General features: G+C 37.2%; 1 protein-coding gene across 1 annotated transcript in view; it reads left to right on the forward strand.

The window, feature by feature from the left end:
- Nucleotides 1–21,754, forward strand: part of LOC140159092 (3'-5' RNA helicase YTHDC2-like) — a 35,852-nt gene extending 14,098 nt beyond the window's left edge. The window contains exons 13-32 of the mRNA XM_072182436.1: nucleotides 333–398; nucleotides 957–1,135; nucleotides 2,217–2,398; nucleotides 2,938–3,018; nucleotides 4,887–4,969; nucleotides 5,702–5,807; nucleotides 6,548–6,667; nucleotides 7,154–7,319; nucleotides 7,546–7,747; nucleotides 8,314–8,490; nucleotides 8,978–9,115; nucleotides 10,280–10,505; nucleotides 11,142–11,237; nucleotides 11,832–11,928; nucleotides 12,301–12,359; nucleotides 13,643–14,029; nucleotides 14,638–14,795; nucleotides 15,471–15,555; nucleotides 15,743–15,815; nucleotides 17,520–21,754. Coding sequence (XP_072038537.1) covers nucleotides 333–398; nucleotides 957–1,135; nucleotides 2,217–2,398; nucleotides 2,938–3,018; nucleotides 4,887–4,969; nucleotides 5,702–5,807; nucleotides 6,548–6,667; nucleotides 7,154–7,319; nucleotides 7,546–7,747; nucleotides 8,314–8,490; nucleotides 8,978–9,115; nucleotides 10,280–10,505; nucleotides 11,142–11,237; nucleotides 11,832–11,928; nucleotides 12,301–12,359; nucleotides 13,643–14,029; nucleotides 14,638–14,795; nucleotides 15,471–15,555; nucleotides 15,743–15,815; nucleotides 17,520–17,917 — 3,079 coding nt within the window. The 3' untranslated portion in view covers nucleotides 17,918–21,754. The remainder of the gene's footprint in view (nucleotides 1–332; nucleotides 399–956; nucleotides 1,136–2,216; nucleotides 2,399–2,937; nucleotides 3,019–4,886; nucleotides 4,970–5,701; nucleotides 5,808–6,547; nucleotides 6,668–7,153; nucleotides 7,320–7,545; nucleotides 7,748–8,313; nucleotides 8,491–8,977; nucleotides 9,116–10,279; nucleotides 10,506–11,141; nucleotides 11,238–11,831; nucleotides 11,929–12,300; nucleotides 12,360–13,642; nucleotides 14,030–14,637; nucleotides 14,796–15,470; nucleotides 15,556–15,742; nucleotides 15,816–17,519) is intronic.
- Nucleotides 21,755–22,182: the final 428 nt, after the last annotated feature.

Below are 22,182 nucleotides of genomic sequence, written 5' to 3' on the forward strand. Positions count from 1 at the left end.
AAATTATGGACTGTTTAGAGGCAGGTACCTGCCTATATTAACCAATCCAGATCCAGAAATCATTGGTGATTGTTATCTAATCCAATGTTGACTTATTGACACAGTGCTTGAACGGTGCAGCCATTCCACTCGTGAAGTATGCGCGCGAGGCTTATGATATCGCGTGAGTCATAAAACGCAGACGCGCTCATGTTATGACTATGCAGGTAAATATTACCTACCTGTATATTAATGAGGAGTATGCAGGTAATACAGATTTTTATCCAAGTGGTGTTTGACCAATGAGATTACAGAATTGTTATCAACTAAAGGATAAATATATATATTCACAGGACTGCACTGGACATGGCCAGGAAGTTCCAACAAACAGAAGCGGTTGAACTCTTAGAAGCTCACATGTAAGTAGAAGTATAATGTTGCTCTGAAGAAGTTATTATATCCCCATGAGATAATTTGGAATAAGTACTTACATAATATTTGGATGGAATGGATTAAATATCTTCATCAGACGTAGTAGTATATTGCTGTATATTTATCCTTTGTTTCCTCTTGTGTCATTAGCAGAGAAGTCAACCCTCCCTGAATCTCACAGAGGCTCCCTGAAATTAATTTTTTTTTGTACATTCCTACAAACAAATTTGATAACCTCCTTGATTTAGGAAGGTTCTGTACCCTCTAGGTTGCATGTAATTTTGAAAACCTCATTGATTGTTGTGTAAAACCTCCCTAATTGCTGAATGTAAATGTTGGCATCTCTGCATTGGTGGTTTCTTTTCAATTTTAGAGGATGTTTCAGTAGATTACCACATATGGGCAGGCAGGTAGGCTGGTTTATACCAGCAATAACTAGTGTTTATGACAAAAGTATATCTTTGATGAGATTTGAAGTTAACACAAATTTGGTTCTTAATTGTGCTCATCCCTGATTTCTTATACCACTCCATATAAAACTGCAGTGCTGCGATTCAGAGCAATCCAACAGATGATGCTGATTTGGTGAAACAACACAGTAATGAGATCAGTGAGGAAGATAAGGAATTGCTACAGGCCTACCATCATAGCTTTGATGATGAGAGAGTAGATCTAGACTTGGTTTTAGCTCTCTTGACGTACATCTGTGACAACTCACAAGAAGGTATGTAAAATAAGCAGAAATGAATGATTTGGTGAAGCAACACAGTAATGAGATCAGTGAGGAAGATAAGGAATTGCTACAGGCCTACCATCATAGCTTTGATGATGAGAGAGTGGATCTAGACTTGGTTTTAGCTCTCTTGACGTACATCTGTGACAACTCACAAGAAGGTATGTAAAATAAGCAGAAATGAATGATTTGGTGAAGCAACACAGTAATGAGATCAGTGAGGAAGATAAGGAATTGCTACAGGCCTACCATCATAGCTTTGATGATGAGAGAGTAGATCTAGACTTGGTTTTAGCTCTATTGACATACATCTGTGACAACTCACAAGAAGGCAAGTTATTACTCAGATATCAGCAAGAAAGACTTATTGACTAGGGGAAAATATCCTTTTAACACGAAGATGAGTCACATTTGCCCACATTTCCTATAATTTCTTACGGTACACATTTTGTTGTTTTGGAAAGCGAAATTTCCGTCCGAATGCTAATATTTTTCGGGAATGAGCTTCCTGGATTTCGTACTTTTTTCCCTACCATGCCACCATCTTGCCATCATGTTTGATTTATTAAAGATAAGAGGGTAGTTCTGGAGCTGATATTAGCTCTTCAACTTATATTTGTGACATCTTGCAAGAAAATTGAGGTCCCACATGTGTTTTCCTTTAACCCCCCCCCCCCACCCCCACCACCACCACCCACCACCACACTACTGGTCATCTTACAGCATTTCAGATTGGTTGATAACTTGAAATGCTCATTTCAATTACCAATTATGACTAGGGTTTAAACTATTTATGGCCAAACTTGCATTTGCAGATGATCTTATTAATACCCTCTTTGATTGGTTCAAAATTGGACACAATATTCATTTCGGCCAATCGGCAAATCTCATGGGGTTAAAGCTGAAAAGTTAGCTACAGAATTGGGCTATTTCAGTTAAAATCCATACACTCCCATCAAAAGACATGTCCGTAATCTTCCACACATTAATTACACATCACAATAATGCTGTTTATATTTTTTTTAAATCTTGCCTTCAATATATTTTTTTTATAAATATTTTGATCCAACAGGTGCAATATTAGTGTTTCTGCCAGGCTATGATGACATAGTGACATTACGCGACAAGTTACTGAATGACGAGAGGAAATTCAGTGATAGCAACACTTACAGGATCTATACCTTACACTCAGCTATGCAAAGCTCTGACCAAAAGAAAGTCTTCCAAACTACACCAAGAGGGAGTAGAAAAGTTGTGAGTGATAAGTAAAAAATATTTGCAGTAAATGTATTTAGCTGGTGTGTTTACTTCAAAGAGTATGCCATGGAGAACTCCGACTCTATCAAGCTAGCATTTGTAGCAGTTCGAGAAATCAACCATAGCATAGCATGTGGGTGAAGGTTTGTGAATAGGTCATGTGATTTTTGTGGTAATACACACAACCAATGAAACAATACTAGGCTTGTTTGTACTCATTTTAATGCAGTTTTCATGCTGATTCTAAATATGGTCATGAGAGTTTACAATTCTGAATTTTTTGAATTTAAACAAAAATGAAACTTGTTGTCTGCAGTCGACACCTGTGTGGCGAGAGTTAAAATATATGATATTACAAGTACTTTTTACTGACAATATTTTAATTCAGGGGTGTGATTCTTCAGGATTTGTCCTGATTTCAGGATTTTTTGTGTCCAAAATTTATGCAGTTATTGATTTTCAGCCCATTTTTGGGGTATTTTAGCCCAATTTCACACTGAATCACACCCCTATTTAATTCCATTACCTCTGTTCAGATCCTGTCTACCAACATTGCTGAGACAAGTGTGACCATCAATGATGTGGTGTTTGTCATTGACTCAGGCAAAGTCAAGGAGGTAAGGATACAGGTTATTCCAGTTGAAATCCATACACCCCCTATCAGGGTTCACATTTTTTCGTGTTTTCGCGTCCAGGACGCTTTTTGTACTCACTGGACCCGGAAAAAGTAAGATTACATAACCTGAATGGGTCCAGCAGGCTGTGCTTGGACCCGGTAAAAATCCCATCCAAGAAATATTGTAAACTTGGTAAATAGCATTGGCGACATTATTGTAACGTAATATTTGCACGATCTTCTTCTACAGTTTCCCTTGTATCACTAATCAAACATCTGTGCATGAAATAGCGATGAGTGAGCCCACACTGTTTATTTATTTATTTATTTATTTATTAGATCTTATTTTGCCTGGGAAACCCAATCAGTGTGAACACTGTTTTTCATGGGTGCCCAGGGTCAAACAAAATACATCAAAATGGTTAACAATTTACAAAAATAATAAATATTATATATTAAAATACATTCAAAATTACAAACTCTGGAACTAAAAGACACTTAGGTACAAATAGCAAATATATATTAAAAATATAAAAATAGCACTGTGTATCATGTAGCAGCGATTTTAGTAATTGTATGTAATTTATGAATGAAAAGTTGTTAAAAAATATGCTGTGAACCGACTGAGCTGAGTAGGTGGTACATTTCCTGGTGACAATTACGAAAACACGTTTTTGCGGTAGATGTATTTTCAACTGAGCAAATATAGCAAAATAACAAATAATTTGGATGATTAAAGTAGTGCAATATTATTTGGTAGTAATTGTAGTTTTATTGAGAATAGTAGCCGATCGCGGTAAGTCGTCTTTTATCCAATAATTCGGCTCGACTTGGATAGGTTTTGGTTGCCGAATTCGACATACTTCATGCGCGCCAGTATAGTAATGAGTGAGTGAAGATGGCATTTCCGGGTGTTCCGCCTTCCGTACATCTGATGCATAAGTGCAATTTGGAGCCACAAAAATCAGCTTGGGACCCGCAAATTTCAACTAAATGGGATCTGAATGGGTCCAGCTTAAAAAGTGGACCAGGGTCCAGCTTAAAAAGTGGACCCGGTTATTTGAGAGCAATCTGTGAACCCTGCCCCCTATGGAAGACATGATCTTAATCTCCCACACAGGGGTGTAGATTTCGAATGTAGTCATCAATAATTGATTTTTGTCTCATGGTAAAACATGCACATTTTGAAGTAATTGGAAGTTAATATAGAATATGAAATGGGTAAACCTTAGCCTACAAAATCCAAACAATTTGCAGCCCTAATATTTCACATGGGTCATGTAAAAAATCAATCTTTCCCTTGTTACCAAAATCTGTAATGAGGAAGCAGTGGATATAACATTGACTATTGGACTAATCTTGTTGAATGTGATTTGTGTGGGTACTATGTTTACTCTATTGGAAAGTATTTTTTGGATATTCATCAATGGTCAAATTACATGATTACAGTCAATGTTAATTGTTTGCGTAAATAGCTGAAAAGTGTTGTCGGCTGCATCAGTTTATCAGATGATTATTTAGATATATTTGAAATGACTCAGTTACAGTAACTGGCAGAGAAGAGCGCCAGTTGTGTACATTTTGAGAGCGTGCACAGCGTAAACACGAAAGTAAGGTTCTGATTGGCTGATTCAATTGTCAATCACAACAAGAAACCGATAATCTGATTGGCGAATACATATCAAGAGCGGCGCTTTGAAGGGAACACAAAGCTCGCCAGTATATCGCTCATTAACAGGGTGCTCACATCAATCTGAGCAAGGGACTGCCGTTCTTCTTTGAAACCAAGTGTAATGAGTCACTGGATGAAGCAACACATGTTTCCTTCAAGGTATGACAAAATCACATTCTTTGATTCTTTTTTTACAGAAAACATTTGATGCCTTGGCTTCTATTTCAATGCTTAAAAGCACATGGATCAGTAAAGCCAGTGCAAAGCAAAGGAAAGGAAGGTAAATATGGTATAATAAACCAAAAGTATTCCTGGTTTAGCCAAAGCTTCTCATCTGTACTTAAAACAGGCTATGCAGAATTTGACCATTTCCACTTGCCCGTTGGGAGAGTCCAATTAGAAACCTACTTGCCCAACTTGATATTTTACTTGCCCTGCTCTTTGCACACATTTATTTATTCAACTTAAACTATATTAAGTATATACAGTAGTAGACAAGGCGTAGCATGTAGTGCAGGATATTACTTGTTGTGGGGTGCCTTATAGTTCACGTAAAGAGCTAGACATTGTAGACTTCAAGAGCTATTATTAACTTCAAGCCCCTGCAGGTTTGCTAGTTTGTTTTGGTGGAATACAATCAAGGGGTTTTAAAAGCATTTGCTTTAACTGTGTACCTGTATTTTTGATGAAAATATCATCTTGTTTAATAATGACTTTATTCTCTCCTAACATTTATTTATTCAACTTAAACTATATTAAGTATATACAGTAGTAGACAAGGCGTAGCATGTAGTGCAGGATATTACTTGTTGTGGGGTGCCTTATAGTTCACGTAAAGAGCTAGACATTATAAACTTCAAGAGCTATTATTAACTTCAAGCCCCTGCAGGTTTGCTAGTTTGTTTTGGTGGAACAATCAAGGGGTTTTAAAAGCATTTGCTTTAACTGTGTACCTGTATTTTTGATGAAAATATCATCTTGTTTAATAATGACTTTATTCTCTCCTGGCCAGGGCTGGGCGTTGTCGACCAGGGATGTGCTTCCACATGATGAGTCGCATACGCTTCAACAGTTTACCTCCGTTCCAGACGCCTGAAATCCTCAGGGTTCCGTTACAGGTACGGAGATATGAATTGTTAGGCAACATAGAAATTTGCAAAAATCATAAATGCAAGTATTAGATTATTCCATTTGAAATATATACACCCACCTATGGAAGACATGATCTTAATCTCCCAAACAGGGAGTGTAAATTTCACATGGAGTCACCCATTCAGGTAGTCCCATTTGAAATTCAGGCTCTCTGTGTAGAAGACTAAGGTCATACCTTCCATAGGGGTGTATGAATTTCAACTGAATAGGCCAAGATACAGTCGTGGTCTATTCAATTCTCAAAATGGCGGAGCCCATGTCACAATATGGTGTAATGATTTATCGGTAAATATAGGACGATATTGTATCTGTAAAAACATTTTGATGCAAGAATATAACAAACTTATTTGTTAAATAACAGTTCTACTGTAATATTGAATTTGAACCTGAAAGTGAAACATATTTTGTACAATTTTCAGCTGATTTTTAGCCAAAACGCAAAAAAAAAAAGGCCAATAGGCCTGTATGTCAAAACAAATGCATTTCTGGCAACGAATAACACGATCATGCAAAAGTCTAGATCCTTACCGTACCCCTGGTGAAAGGAATTTGATATGCATTACAGTGACCCTAATATAATATGAAGAAAAAACTGAATCCTTAAAATTGTTTCATAATAATGGTTTGCTACAAATTTAATCTCATAGACAGTATTGCACAGTTTAAATCTTTGCTAAGAATAACACATATGTTTTGACTTTTGTAGGAGCTGTGCTTACACAGTAAGCTATTAGCACCACCAGACTCACCCATTGCAGACTTCCTAGCTAAGGCACCAGACCCGCCAGCATTTCTTGTTGTCAGGAATGCAGTGCAACTCCTCAAGGTGAGAAACACATCCTTCAGGAACAATGCTGAAACAGCCAAGTGTTTTGTCCAATTTTTACTTACCACTTACACAATCTGATAATTTCACTAGTTCACAAGTCGGTAATTGATCAATGCATTTCACACCATGAATTGAACCGTTGCCCAATACAAATAGAAACATATAAATGGTGGATTATCTCTCGGCTCAATGTTCCTTAAACTTAAGGTACTTGAAAATATTGGCTAAAAATGCTTTTGCAAAGTTATTTTAAAATAGATTTCATATTACACCTAAGTGTAGGGAAAAGGTCAAAGAGCATTGGCCTTGACCATTGTCCGAAATAGGTAACAGAATTGAGTATTAACCTAATAACTGCATAGTGTGCAGTAGGTGAACCTGTCAATGTACGACATTCAATACCTGTACAAAAATAAAGGTTACTACAAACGAAATTGAAACGTATTATAATGTAAATGTTATTTGACTTTTGTCATGTTTCAGGCCATTGATTGCATGGACCAATGGGAAGATCTGACAGAATTGGGACAACATTTAGCTGACTTGCCTGTAGAACCTCGTCTAGGGAAGATGGTACTCTACTCTATCGTACTCAAGTGCCTTGATCCAGTGCTGACAATAGTGTGTGGCCTAGCATACAGAGATCCATGTAAGTTGCTCTAAGTCCTAATGAATTTTGCACTGAAGAAATTTATGGAAACATGTTTCAATAACAATAGGGGAGTATTACAGGTGGGAATATCCAAACCGCTGAAGCAATTGAACTCAATACTTGGAGGGATGTATTAAATATACTGCATATGCTGAATACTGCATCATAATTTATGACATAATAGAAAATAATACTTTACCATACCTTAAAAATTATGTTTCAGTTATTCTTCCAAACCATCCATCTCAGAAGAGAGTCTCACTAGGTGTGCGCAAGAAGTATTCTTCCAATACCTTCAGTGATCACATGGCGTTGCTCAGAGCATTCCAGGCATGGCAACGAGCACGGAGTGATGGCTGGGAGAAGGTGTTCTGTCAACGCAATTTTCTCTCGCAGGCTACCTTGGAGATGATAGTTGGCATGAGGTAGGGGTAGGGTCTGAATTTATTTTTTATTTATTGCTATGGTGATTAATCCTGTTGCATCACTACTTCTATGGCACATGCACTTTACAAAGATTCAAATATCTGTGTTTAAAACAATTTTTTTATTTGATTGTCTGATTTACAAAATCACTGATACTGCCTTTAAATAAGTTTTGTTTTCTGAAAAAGTGAGTTTAATACTGTTTTACAGAGAGAGTGTTTGGTTCAGTAAACATAAAATTGTGTTTCTTGTGCAGAATTTGTACAAAAAGGAAAGCAGGAGTAGCTTACTGTTTTGTCTTATATGAAAAGTTTTTATATCAATTAAACTTGAACGAAAGGTGTATCATAAGAACCTCATGATGATGTCAGAGGGCACACATTGCGATAACGAGGTCATTTGATATCAAGCTGTCAAATAGTCCTAACCTCGTTAAAATTATATATTGTTGCATTCCATACCCTTTATATATTGGGTGAATTGCTCAAGGAAATCATGGAAGTATAGTTTGTTTATTTATCATTTTGCCAAGTTAAAAGAATTTTTTTTTTTTTTTATTTTCTAGAACCCAATTATTAGGTCAGCTGAGAGCTTCCGGTTTTGTGCGAGCCAGAGGACCTGGTGATATCCGAGACCTGAATACCAACTCTGAGAACTGGGCTGTAGTAAAGGCTGCAATGTGTGCTGGCATGTATCCAAATATCATCAAAGTTGACAGGAATAGGAATCAACTCACTACACAGTAAGTAAGGGTGGGTAGTTGGTAGGGGTAAAGGACAGAGAGACCATCTCTCTTCAAGCAACTTGGGACCAGATTGCACTGTATAATGCTGGTGGGGAGGGGGGGTCCAGCACAACAAGTTTGTTTACCTACACAGCATTAAGCCAGTACCCATTTATACAGAGAGAGACAATACCAGTTACAAGCCTTGTCTAAGGGCACAGCACGATATAGAACCACCGCTGGGACTCTTAACTCTCTGATTATGAGTTGGAGTCTTTACTGCTAGGCCACCATGCCCAGTGTGAACTGGGAGGGTTCATAATAATTGAAATAGGACCACTTTATGTAGCTTTTAACAGTGTGCCCTGATGAGCTCTGATGATGCATTAATTATTGTACCCTCTTGATGTATGTGTTGATGTTGTTGTTGTTCTTAGTTTTTCTATTGTCATATGTCTGAACTCATTTTCACCTCATTATTGATATGAATCTATCTGTATGATAGGACTGAGAAGAAAGTGAGGTTCCACCCCAACTCAGTGATGCATGAGAATGCTACCAACAAGCTTACCGTAGGAGAGAATCACTTCCAAACAGTACAGAGTTTGCCTACTGACTGGCTCCTCTATGAGGAAATGACAAGGTAAGATGACCATTTTTTTTATTAATTAATTTTTTTATGTCAAGGCATATAAAGAGATTAACATCTTTTGTCATTATGGTAAAGCTGACAGGTTGGCACCTAGATAGCTGTTAAGTGTTGACCAGCCTTTTTGAAGCGGGCCCGTTTCACAATTCCTGGGATGTGAGATGGGAGTGCATTTCATGTGCGGGTTGTTGATGGAATGAAGGACTATTCATGACTAACAAGACTAGATCTTGGAATTTGAACTGCGAGGTTGGGAGACCAAGGAAATTATATAACATCTGGAAGTGGTGATACATATACTGATGCATAACTGCAATGTGATTATGTACATATAGTAAACACATCAAAAGAAATAAGTCCCCCTCTGAACATGTCGTCATAACATTGTAAGGTTTCATTTTGTACCAATAAAACTAACTTTGAAATAATTAAATGACTGTTTACGAAGTGCTTTGTGAAAATGAGAGATTTCTATGACTTCAGGGCTGAATGAGCCTAAATTGAAGGCAAAAACTGCCCTTTTCAAAAGTCACAAAGTAGGCCTATGCTGGTCACAAAAGTTGATTCATGGCTTGTTACTAATGAAAACCCTGTGTGTTTGAGTGCAGTTTAAAATCCTCACCAAGTGAACATTTACTGTAATGTGTATCAATTCTTGATCATTCAGCCATGCAAATCCCCTTGGTGCAGAGTTCAGCACAGTGAGTTGTAAGATGGCCAGTTCCATTCCTTATAGGCCTACTTCGTGACTTTTGGAAAGGGCAGTTTTTGTCTTCAATTTGGGTTCATTCAGCCATGAAGTCATGGACATCTTTCATTTTCACAAAACACTTAGTAAACAATCAAATAATTATTTCTAAGTAAGTTTTATTGGTACAAAGTTTTACTTTACGATGTTATGACAAAATTTTCAGAGGGGGACTTATTTCTTTTGATGTGTTTAGTTTGCATCTTGCTATACCAAAAGATCTCCGGATCTAACTGAGCAGGGAAGACGAGGGTCAGGATGGAGCTTCTTAGATTTACTCACATTTATTCATTATAGATTTACTCACATTTATTCATTATAAGAGGTTTCAGCTTATTGTAAACCTCTATATCATATTGTGAACAGCTGTATTTTTAAATAAAATGTTCATTAAACCATATATTTTTCAGGTCGAACCATTACACAAGTGTGCGATGCGTGACCGTCATCACTCCCATAACGGTGGCGCTGTTTGCTGGTCCATCACGCCTAGCTCTTGATGCGCTGACACAACCCTCCAACCCAACCATGGTTTTCAAGGATAAGGATAGCAGTAGTGAAGAGGAAGAGGAGGAAATGACACAGAAGGCGATACTTAAACTGGATGAGTGGTTGGTTCTCAAGGCTGATCCTGCAGTGAGTACAGAACAGTGGTCCTTTCATGTCGTCCACACAGGGAGTGTGAATCTCAAATGGGGTTACCTGAATGGGTGACTCCATTTGAAATATACACTCCCTGTGTGGGATATTCAGGTTATATGTTCCAAAGGGAATGACCCCAATGGTTTTGGAGGTTAGAAACAGAAATGCAGCAGAGGTGCTTCCAACTTCTTGCAAGTCAATCTAAGATTGACTTACTGACTGTATTTTAAAATGTTCCATCATATCAGACTTTGATTCCCACTATCCAAATTTAGTAAAATCAATGCAGAGGATAATGCTGTATAGACCACAGTGCATTCTTAATAAGGCTTTCAGTTTTATTTGGGAATAATTCTGGTATACCCTGTGCACAAGTACAACCCTAATCCTAACCCTAAAACACAGGGTGTGCAGGGTAAACCAGAATTGTACCTAAAACGCAGGGTGCACAGGGTAAACCAGAATTGTACCTAAAATACAGGGTGCACAGGGTAAGCCAGAATTGTACCATTATTTGCATGCAGCTGGGAAATTGTTTTTGCCAAACTCATCATTCACGTGTAAGACCGACAGACAGACAAACCCACATATATTACTCTCTTGTTTCTGCCTTCATGTTTTCTTGCACAGATTGCTAGCATAGCCTTACAGCTGAGACAAAAGTGGCACACATTGTTCCTGAGAAGAATGCGTACACCAGCCAAACCATGGTCTCAAGCAGACGAGGTGAGAGTAGGATGCAACTTGTAATGGTAGTCAAGTCTTTTTAAAATTTACAATGGAATAAACTGTATACTTTACCAGGTGCTTTTTAATTAAAAACAAAACTGTGTATTAACACTACCCCTAAGGGATGCAGTTGACTCAAGTGTGATATTACAAGGTGAAGGGGTGATTTGGACTTTTCATTTGGGACAGTAATATGCTCTTGGGGACTGGCAATATTGAATGTTATAAACAAATGGTGATATAAATTTTATTTGAAGTCATTAAAAACACAGATCAAGTAATAAAACATTGCTACAGCATTACTATTTAAATGTGGACCCCCTAGTTGACTGCAGATATGTTTTTAGGTCACATTTAGTGGTGTTCTTCAGGGTTAGGGCTTTGAGAAATTGACTTCAACTTGCATTTTGAAAGGATAGTAGATAATGTTGCTATTTTCCTTGCAATTTTCTTCAAAAGTTACAGTATATTTGTATAAAATCATAAAAGGTTTGTAAAATGAGTCATGATTGCATCTTCTATGCCATAGCTTATTTGTAAATGTTAAAGCATTTTTCTTTCATTCTATATATTGAATTTGTATCTATTTAGGGTGTACTCAATGCCATCTTGAAGGTGTTAAGTAATGAGGAGCAGGCAGTAGGCCTTCAGCAGCCTGTGGGTGTGGGACAGAGACCAAGACCTGTAGGTAAGGAATGGCTTCAATTGGGTGAGAAAAACAAATCAACTAAAAATTTGCATATTTGTGACATGATTGATTGCTAGCAATAGAGTTTAAAAAAACAAAGCAATAGAAACCACAACCCGTGTTTTTAATCTAATGCACTCTGGATATCTGAAGAAAATTTTGCATCCAATTTGTGTTGCAGTTGAATATTATGACATTCTTTAAAATGATAAGTTGTGGCATATATTCAAGCTGAAATAACCTTCATAGGTGGCTCACATAAGATTGAGCTGGGCAGGGGGATAAAAAGTAGGAAGTAGTAATTCAGTTATAAAGATAGTGTTTAGTCATATCTAAGATAATATTTCTAATGAATGTTTTTTGTCTTTTCAGCTGTGGAACATTTCAATAGTCCACCAAGGTCCAACATTGGTGGCAGATTTAGTCAGCAGGTAGGTTAACCATTAATAGAGATGATACTGTTAGAATCCCAGTATACAGCACAAAAAGCTGCATTTAGTGTTTATATCAAATTACATCCCTGTCTTCTTGTGTGTGTTCCTTTCACAAAACTGTATCTTTGAGCTGATAAAAGAGGTGTTATACTAGTACCTGAATCAATGGGGATTCAACTTTCAAGATGATTTTAGTAAGTTGTTTTCTATCTCTTTGGTCATTTTCTGACTATTGATCCACAATTCAAAACATAAACAGGCGATCAGAGTTATTCAAATAACAAAAAAAGTACTGAAAAACTGAAATCAAGATTCTGCCTTACCACACATAACAATATCCAGAGTTGAGTTCAGTTAGTAAGTGATACCTGCTGGGCATCATGCTGTGTTCATACGCTAGCAAATTATTTGCAATTTCTTGGACTCAGTGAATCATGATCCACTCTTGGGATCTTCTCTTAGCTGAATAAAATTAGAATAATGATTTGTAATATTTTGGATGGTATTTGAAAAGTTGATAACATGATGTGTGTGCATTTAAGCATATAGAATATTATGTTGCTGTTGTAGCTTTTATTCCTCCCACTGGATCCTTTCTTGACTTTTTTTTATTATTCCAGCGATGAGAACGATTCTTACTATAATTCACCAGAATCTGTTTGTTTGTCTGTCCGCCTTTCTTCTCGAGACATTTCAAATTGCCCTATGGAGCTCAAACTTGGTAGGTGGGTGGATCTTAGACTAACATACAAAAGTTTCCATGGTGACCTTTTTGTCAGACGTACGGTTAAGAGGTCATAGGTCAAAAAACGTAAAAATTTCAAATTGCTCATATAATGGAGCTCAAACTTTGTGGGTGGGTGTAACTTTGGCCAAGGAAGCTCAGGTCTGCGTTTGTTAGGTCATCCGTGGTCAAAGGTCAGGTCAAATTTCAAATTGAGGGCGAAAGTGAGGTTAAAAAACAAAAAGCTGCAATTTAGCTCAGCTGTGAGGAAAGTGATCCCAGCCAAAGGACACATCCTGATTTTGAGATCTGCAAAAGCCAATAACCGTGATAGCCGAAAACCGCGAAATACGGGTAACTGCCTAGTTTGAGATAATTTGCGCATATTAAAACTGCTAGACTTGGTTTTAAAATTATGCAAATAGAAAAGAGAAAAATGATTGGTGGCTTGTAATTATTTCATATCACCACATACTTGACAATTTGTTGAACTCTCCAATGCTTTATAATTTCTTAGATAGATATTAACATTTCTAACCCTTATGTAATGTTTCAGAACCAGCAGTCCGTACAGTTTTCAAACAGTCGGATGAATGGTCCCGGTGCCAGTCCTGGTAATAAGAACCGGTCACCCCAAGGTCATCAGCAGTTCTACCAACCTGCTAACCGCAGTCCCAGCGGAGGCTGGACATCAGGCGGTCAACGGTCATCACCCGGAAGAGGCAGGGCTAACTTCTCACCGGGATCCGTAAATCAGCAAGGATTTAACCAACCACGGCCGGGTAGCGTTGGAGCTCAAGGAGGAGGAGGAAGCAGGAGCACGGACTCGTGTCGGTATTTCATCCTAAAGTGCAGTGACCCTAGGAATATTGAGATGTCTTATAATCAAGGAGTGTGGTGTACTACACCTGGCAATGAGAAGATTCTCGGCCAGGCGTTCAAGGTTAGGAACAAATTGAAGCCTATGCTATTCAACAAGGTCTTGATGCACTGTGTGACCGCTCTTCCTGATTATCGCAAAAAGAACTAGGTCATGCCTGGGTCATGTGATGCTACGCAGCTTGTTCAGCGAATGAGGTGCTGATGTGATGATGATGTGATTTAATAGCCAATCGGAACCCCACTTCTGTGTTTATGTTACAAATAGCCCCAAATTGGTAGAGTGTGAAAGGATCTTGTTGAATAGCAGAGTGGAGAAAGTATTCAAGTACATGTGCTATAGCTGCCGTATGTTATTTTAACCGGCAAATTTTGCCCAGAAAAAATCATAGGAAACGGGAAAGTTATATAGTCCATTTGAAACAAAGACCAGGGGCACCACCCCTTTCCTGCAGCCTACATAAAGTTACTTAATTGGGTCAAGTCTCTTGGGATCAACATCCAGATCATGTGACCCAAGTAGTGGTACGTCGTCCAGTATTGCAATTCAACATCAGTGTTGAAGATGAGTCACAAAAGTTAAATAACTTGTGAGTTGAAATTCTTTTTGCTTGTGTGAATAAGTCTTGAATTTGTCTACATTAAGACTTGCCTTATTTTTCCCTTGTGCAGACTGTGAGCAATGTATTTCTGGTCATCACCTTACAAGGCAGCGGTCAGTTCCAAGGATACGCCAAGATGAACTCTGACATCTGTTATCCACGTTCAGCGGAGTGGAGAGATAACAGCGGCCGACTCGGTGGAGAATTTGGTGTACAATGGATTAAAAAGTAGGACATATCTTTTGCTAAATATAGTAGAGTAATATGTAGTGAATACATCATACCTTAGTTACTGGTTCACGCTTGGTTTGCACACCTGTTAGCAACCCATTGACTTTATGTTGTGATTATTTTGATCATGGTTCCGAATACAGATAGCTTGAACTAATCGACCTGACAACGATCAATTTTGACATCACACTACGATGGCAGATAGTACAGTAATATGTATTTTTAATGCAGATAGCATTGTTTGTATATCTGTTGAAATTATAAGGCTTTTTCTTCCATGTCTCTAGCATTATCATGTAAAGCAATGATCGTATTGAGGGTTATAAGAAACTGAGATACTGGTCAAAAATAGACATCAAAATTTGCAAGTTTTTATTTTCAATGATTTTGGGCCTCAATATCCCCAAAAATATGGAATATAAAAAAATAAAGAAGAAGGAAAAGAAACCAACCCAGAAACATTATTTTCAGATTCAGGGCAAGCATTCTGTAGGATGTGCATACCAATTCTTTAGTGAGAGTTTGTAGGAAATTTGTTTAATGCTTTAAAAACTGTTGATTATTGCAGGATGCCCTGTGTTAAAGACATATTGGCAAGTATCTTCAGCATGCATAATTATGTGCTTTTAATAATGTTTTATATATGTTCCATGTGTTTTATTTTACTCACAGGGCTAATGTCAGCTTCCATCAGACTAGACACCTACTGAATCCATGGAATGGAAACCAGCGAATCCAAGCCAGCCGTGATGGCCAGGTCAGTACTTTTCTATGTTGAATTGGTAACTTCCTCATTTTAAAATCTATGAACCCGATCTTCTGAGAAATACTTTCTTTGAGCCTTACCAAAGTTGGTTGTAATCACTGCTAATGATATCACTGAAAATGGTTTGTGTCTTTGTCGTTGTAAAAATGTGTATTATTTATAACTTGCGTTTTCATAGGAGTTGGAACCATCTATTGGTGATAAAGTGACACAGCTGTGGTTCAGAGCACCAACATGTCCTGTTAACAATGGTAAGTAACAAGAAGGAACAGGCAAAGGAATTTTTCTACTTTCCAGTATTATTGACCCTATTGGGTCTGCCATATTTGCTACCAGAACAAGGTTTTCCATACAAACATATTCGGAATAACGCATATGTGTGTTTTTCTTGCATGCTTTTACGCAACAGAATGATCATTATTAAATGTGTCTGTTTATATAATAATGAAAGCGTGCATATGAAAGGGTTCGCACTAACAGTACACTCTTTGTAAGAAGACCAATGTATTTGTTGTTGTTGTTGTTGTTGTTGTTGTTGTTGTTGTTGTTGTTGTTGTTGTTGTTGACAGGGCACATGAATTGTGATTCAGAGTGTTCCTTACTAAAAAAGAGTTGAGTTATCTTAGTTATTTCTAACTCTTCCATTCATTCAAGTTTTTATATTTAGTTTTCTTCCCTACATTTTGTTTCTATGAAAAGTTCGATTAAACATATTGACTAAAACTAACAGTGGCAAGCTTTGTTACAAAAAGTTTATACTCACTTAACTTTGATTGAATTGTTTACTAATACTTACATTTTTATGAAATGTGTTTTTGTTGATTTGTTTAGCTCACTAATTACCTGTGGAATGGATGTGCAACAATATTGCAATGTTGACTTAATGGAGGTATGCTATGTGTTCTGTTAATTGCTGGAAAATGCAGCAGTAATGTAATGTAGAGTGCCCATGAGGAGTGACACAGGTCAAGAACTTTTATGGTCCTAAATGTGAGATAGAAAACACTATGTCTGACATTGGGGTAATCCATTTAAAATCAACACACTCCCTATGGAAGACTTGAGCGTAATCTTTTACACAGGGGGGGTGTATTTCAAATTGAGTTACCTTAATGGTGACTCCTATTTGGAGTCTGCACCCCCTGTGTGGGAGGGAGTGTGTGGATTTTAAATGGAATAGCCCAGTAGGACCACTCACATTTATATTAGTCTTGCCAGGGTTGGTTGGTAAAATACAGGTCCATGTACAGTGGAAACTCGTTAATACGAGATCGCCGGGGTCAGCATGTTTAGCTCGTATTAAGCGGAGTTCATTTTAAAAGTCAGGTACAAAATATGTGTCGGAAGACTGCATGTGTTTAAGCCTAAAGTCGGCTCAGTGGGCTGTACAAGCAAAACTTCACTGGTCGAGTCTGCATAGCCGTCTTCATTATTTTATACTAGATTTGCCGCCTCCGAGCAATGTCACAGTTCGAAAATGTTATATTTACTGAAAAATACTCATAAACATTACTGAAAAATACTCATGAACAAACATTTTCAAAGTTATTTTTCACTTCAGTTTATAATTATAGCTGTTGTCAATATTACTAAATAGAAAAATTCCTAAATGAAGAACATAGAGACTGCTCAGTGCCAGAAGTGGATAAGTGCAAAAGCTGCCATGTGTAGCTGCCATGTGTAGACGAGTATTATAATATACTGTGTGTAAATTGCCAAATGGTCACAGGGCAGCTACTGGGCTTACCCACATCTGGCACTGAGCAGTCGAAATAGGAACACATTTGAACTGATTGAACCATGAGTGGGCTGCTGAAGTCTTGTAATGTTTTTGGTCAGACTTTATGCAAGTGGCCGGCAAATCTCGGTTTCTAGCTGGTAATTCAATTGCTGGATAAGTTGCCCACCTGTGTGATTATTGAAATTCTTGATTTCTTTCCCCTTTCTAAATCCAGGCGGAGCTGGTGATTTTGCATCCAACCAGCTACCGGCAGCAGCAGCAATAACATCATCATCCGGTGTGCAGTGGAGTCAAAGGTCAGAGGTCACACCACCATCCAGTCCTAAACCTCAACCACAGAAGCTTGACAGTCCTTCTATGCAGTGGCCTACAGAGGGCATATTCCATCCACTGGCACATTCCTCCCCAGCATATCTGCAAGGACCAGGTTCCATGTTTGGCCAGGGACAGAAGTCCAACACCAGCAGTAATTCTGAATTGGATTATGGGCCGTCTGGAGCAATGTATTTTCCCGGTGGTGATTCGGGACAGATGATGCCGTCGGTAAGAAGGCACTGGTCAGGGGGATATGAAGCTGCTGGTCAGACCAAGAGCATTGCGGATAGTTGGTAAACATCTGGTAATTAACAGCGAGAGTAAAGGTGTTTGTTTGTGACCAAGATAAAACACAAACAGGTTGCATATATGATTATGAAACATAAACTAGTAGCTCAGATCAGTGAAATAATCAAATTATAAACTCAAATGTTGAGCACTACCTGCCGATCTAACATTGCCTCTGATTGGTCAATTACATGATATATTCATTTTAATCACCAATCAGATTGGAGCTTTGCAAATAATTCACCCCAATATTTGTGTGTGGTGAAATTATTTTAACAGTGTTGTTGATTGGTCCAATTGATAATGAAAACTTCTTTTTGACCAATAGGCAGGTAGTTCTCATGGGGTTACGAAAATTCACTGAATTAAAGAAATTTAAATTGTGCCTTCTTTCTGTAAGAAGTTGATGGAGAAAATGCTGATATTCTGATCCGTTTCAGGATTAGGAATTACTAAAAATTGGGATCATCGTTCCTTTTACAAGTAAGTAGTACACACTTGCCATCAACAGGTCGAGGGGCGTAATACTGTTGCAGACTATAGGGCCAATCCATTAAAAGTCTACACGCCCCTGTGGAAGATTTTGGAAATAGTTTCTACAGGGGGAGTAAGAATTTTAAATGGAATGGAGATGCAGGTACAAAATACTACTAGGAGGGATTGCCGCTTTCCAGTACTAATAGTGGTCCAGAAAAGCACCCAGGGTGTAGAATTTCTTTGGTTTTTTTTTTTAGGTTAGGGTTAATTATGTTTTTCCTGTAACACCTTGACTATGTACATAGCAGTAATTGTATTGACTACATGTAATATGTGTTGCTTGTTGACTCTAAACAAATTGTTTACTTCTATCTTGTGAAAATAGAAGGTAGTTATTATACTTTGATGTTTTTTAAAGTCAACACCAAAGATCTATGTAAATATTTTCTTAAAATGTCTCATATTGTAATTGTTATCTAATAACACAATATTTTGACAAAAGTCAATTCTATTTGCTGTACATTTTGTGACCGTCCACCGATATCCACATTGAGTAGTGTAAGAATTAGTTTTCAAGCCGTGTGGTAGACTTTGCAAGTTGAATGAAAAACCTGGTGTATGATCAGGTATCACATGCTAAGGGCTTGCAAGATTCAGTTTTATTCTTATGGTACATTGCAGTTTACTTGGATTACTATTAGCGCTAATTGATCCTGGGAGATGATAAGAGGCTTGAGAGCACATCTTAAAACTTGGCAGCACAGGCTTTATTACAATTACAGTGAATCCAGTGATGAGCGCCATTTGAAATGTTTCATGGGGTCCACAGATTAATGAAAAGCTGATCAGAACCGATGGGACAGTATCAGTGGTTTGTATGGAGTGACATGTCTTGCATATAGAGGCCTTGCATGTGACGTATCATCCCGTAAATATGGCGGACTACTCAAATGCATTCAACAAAAGCATGATTGCAATCTACCGTGACAGTTCGTCTCACACACATAACCCTGCACTACGATCAAATAGGTTGATGACAACATTTGATTGAATGGACTGCACTCCGCCATAACTACGGTGAAGGACACCGGCTCAAATCCTTTGTTTGAAGCCAATCGATAATTTCATGCGGGGCCTCTATTCATCAGGTCTATCACTTGCATCAAACACATTGTGTGCCTTTGCATTTATTGGAAAGGATAATGACTGCGCTTTGACAAAATAATATGCTTTGACAGACGCAAAGTGAGTGTAGCAATGTCATGTAACAACTGCCTCTCATCAACAACCGCCTAGTACAATGAGTTATTGCAGTGAAATCCATGCAGCCCCTATGGAAGACATGACCTTAATTTTTCACACAGGGAGTGTGAATTTCACATGGATTACCTGGATGGGTGACTCCATTTGAAGTCTACACTCCATTGTCAGATTTTAATCTTAAAGGCCATGTCTTCCATAGGGAAGGATGTCAACTGGAATCTGCTGTTCATTTACCTGTGATGAAGCCATTTTGGAGACCCGAAATTAGACACCACATATAAAACTGCAGGTGCCATCTATAATTCAACTGAAATGTTACAGCTCCTATCCCCATCTCTTGATGGGATCTTATCAGTAATTGTCTATTTCATAGTTATTATGCTTACATTCATGACTGTAATTGGGAATAACGAAAATTGATACTGAAATGTCTGAAAAACTTCAGTGGTATATATAAGTAATTACTGCAAGAGTATATAACAATAAGGCTACTGAAAATTTCGACAAGATACAGAATTGATTTTCTTGAAGTAATTTGAGTTAATTGAAGTATAAATTACATATCAATAAGTTCAATGTAAATTAATGTAGTCTTAAGTATACAATTAAGTATCAGTTACAATTTGCATAATTCACAATGTTATTACACGACTGTATAGTGTATCATAATTTGTATATTGGTTGTACATATTTTCTCAAGTGCAGCTTAATTTGTTTAGTGTGTGTGATGTATATTAACAAAAATATATACACATATTGACCAAAGACAGGGTAGTGAAAGGGTATATCAACTTTCAGAAAGAAGGGTGTGCACAAGAAGGGCTTGAATCAAACATATCAGCTACTGATAACCACATGTACATCTATAATAGACTTATCAAAAGAGGTTATTACCGAGTCTGTACACCGCATGTATATGTGTGTTTATATGTTGCTCATGCAGGCAAAGTAGTGTACATGTACATGTACCTCCGTATTAATTGGCAAAGTGCATGCTGAATTACGGAGTCCATATACTCTTATTATATAATCTTCAAGTAGTACTGAGTATTTTTGTTCAATTTTTGTAGGTAATGAGCTGAGAATAAACTCTACATGATCGTATGAAGGGTTAATTAAGATCACTAAACGGGATACTGTTCATCATGTTTTGCATAGAAACTCCAGTATCCATTGTGCATGGGATATGTAGTCAGCGCTGTCAATTTTTTACAGTGGCATTTATCACATTGTTTTGTGTCTTTCAGTCACATAGGGCTCAGGACAGGTCATTTGGATTATTGTTGCCAAAAAAATCAATTTAACCTATTTGAGATGGCTATCTTTGTCTGTTTTAGTGGTTTATTTCTACTTTGATACAATTTACTTGTATGCAGAAACTGTATAATGAAATTAGGCTGTGCAAACACAGAGAACCACAAAAGGATGGCAATAGCTTATGGCCCATAAAGTACTAGCTTTGCATTAGAAATGAGTTTTTTGTAATGGAATACTAGTGGGGGTGTAAGCATGCTGAAGGTGGTTTGTTGCTAAATCTGGTGCTTTTAGTATGATGTTTTTTAAAAGTACCAAAGAAAATCAGTAATATTTTGAAATTTGTTGAAGATATATTAATATTATTATCATAGTTCTCTTTGCATTTTGAGTTTAGTATCTTAGTGCAAATTGATTAATTCAACTAATTTATTTGATGGAAGTTGCTATAGCAGCATATAATTGACCAACATCTGTATAGATGAGAGAATAATTTTTATTTTTTTGCTTTAGTTTGCTATAATGATATTTATTTATTCCATTACTGTTGTTTGTAGATGGGAAGTATACAGTATGTGCATAGGATTTAGCATCTTATATCGGCACGTAACACTTCTGTTTTATTATTTTATGTATTTATCATGTCTATTGTTTGGTTTCCTAAAGATATTTTGATCTTAGATGGTGCAAATATTATTTTCTGATGTATGTCACTCAAAACAGAGAATTCCTTTTTCATTGGAATTAATTTTTTGCTTCAGCAGCTGGGCTTGCTTTTTATTGAACTATGTTTGAAAAAAATGCTCCGTATCTAAACATGTATGTGAACTATGATAAATATTGATAGTTAAACAATAACAATTATTGCCACACTTTGATCTGAACAACTTTTTTTTTGAAAGTTAAGAAATTCTTTGTTTTGAGTGATATGTGTATGTAAATTTTGGCTCACTGCAACAAGGTCATTTATTGGGGGTGCTATTTGTTTATCATTGTTTTATTTCGCACCAAAGTCTGTTAATCTGTATCCATTTAAAGTTTGTCTTTTTGCATTTTAGTTTGTAGCACCCTCAATTATGACCTTTGACCTTGTTGCAGCCTGAGCCTCATATACCATTATTATTATTATTGAAACTAATTCACAAATAGTAAATAAGAACAATTCTCAATCATTGTATTATAACAAGATTTATTACAACTCCAGGCAAGAGGAATCGAATGTTACATTGAGCATTTTGTGATTATCTATTCACTTGATGTACACACCAGTTCTACTAGTA

The sequence above is a fragment of the Amphiura filiformis genome, chromosome 8, assembly GCF_039555335.1.
Source record: "Amphiura filiformis chromosome 8, Afil_fr2py, whole genome shotgun sequence".
NCBI lineage: Eukaryota > Metazoa > Echinodermata > Ophiuroidea > Amphilepidida > Amphiuridae > Amphiura > Amphiura filiformis.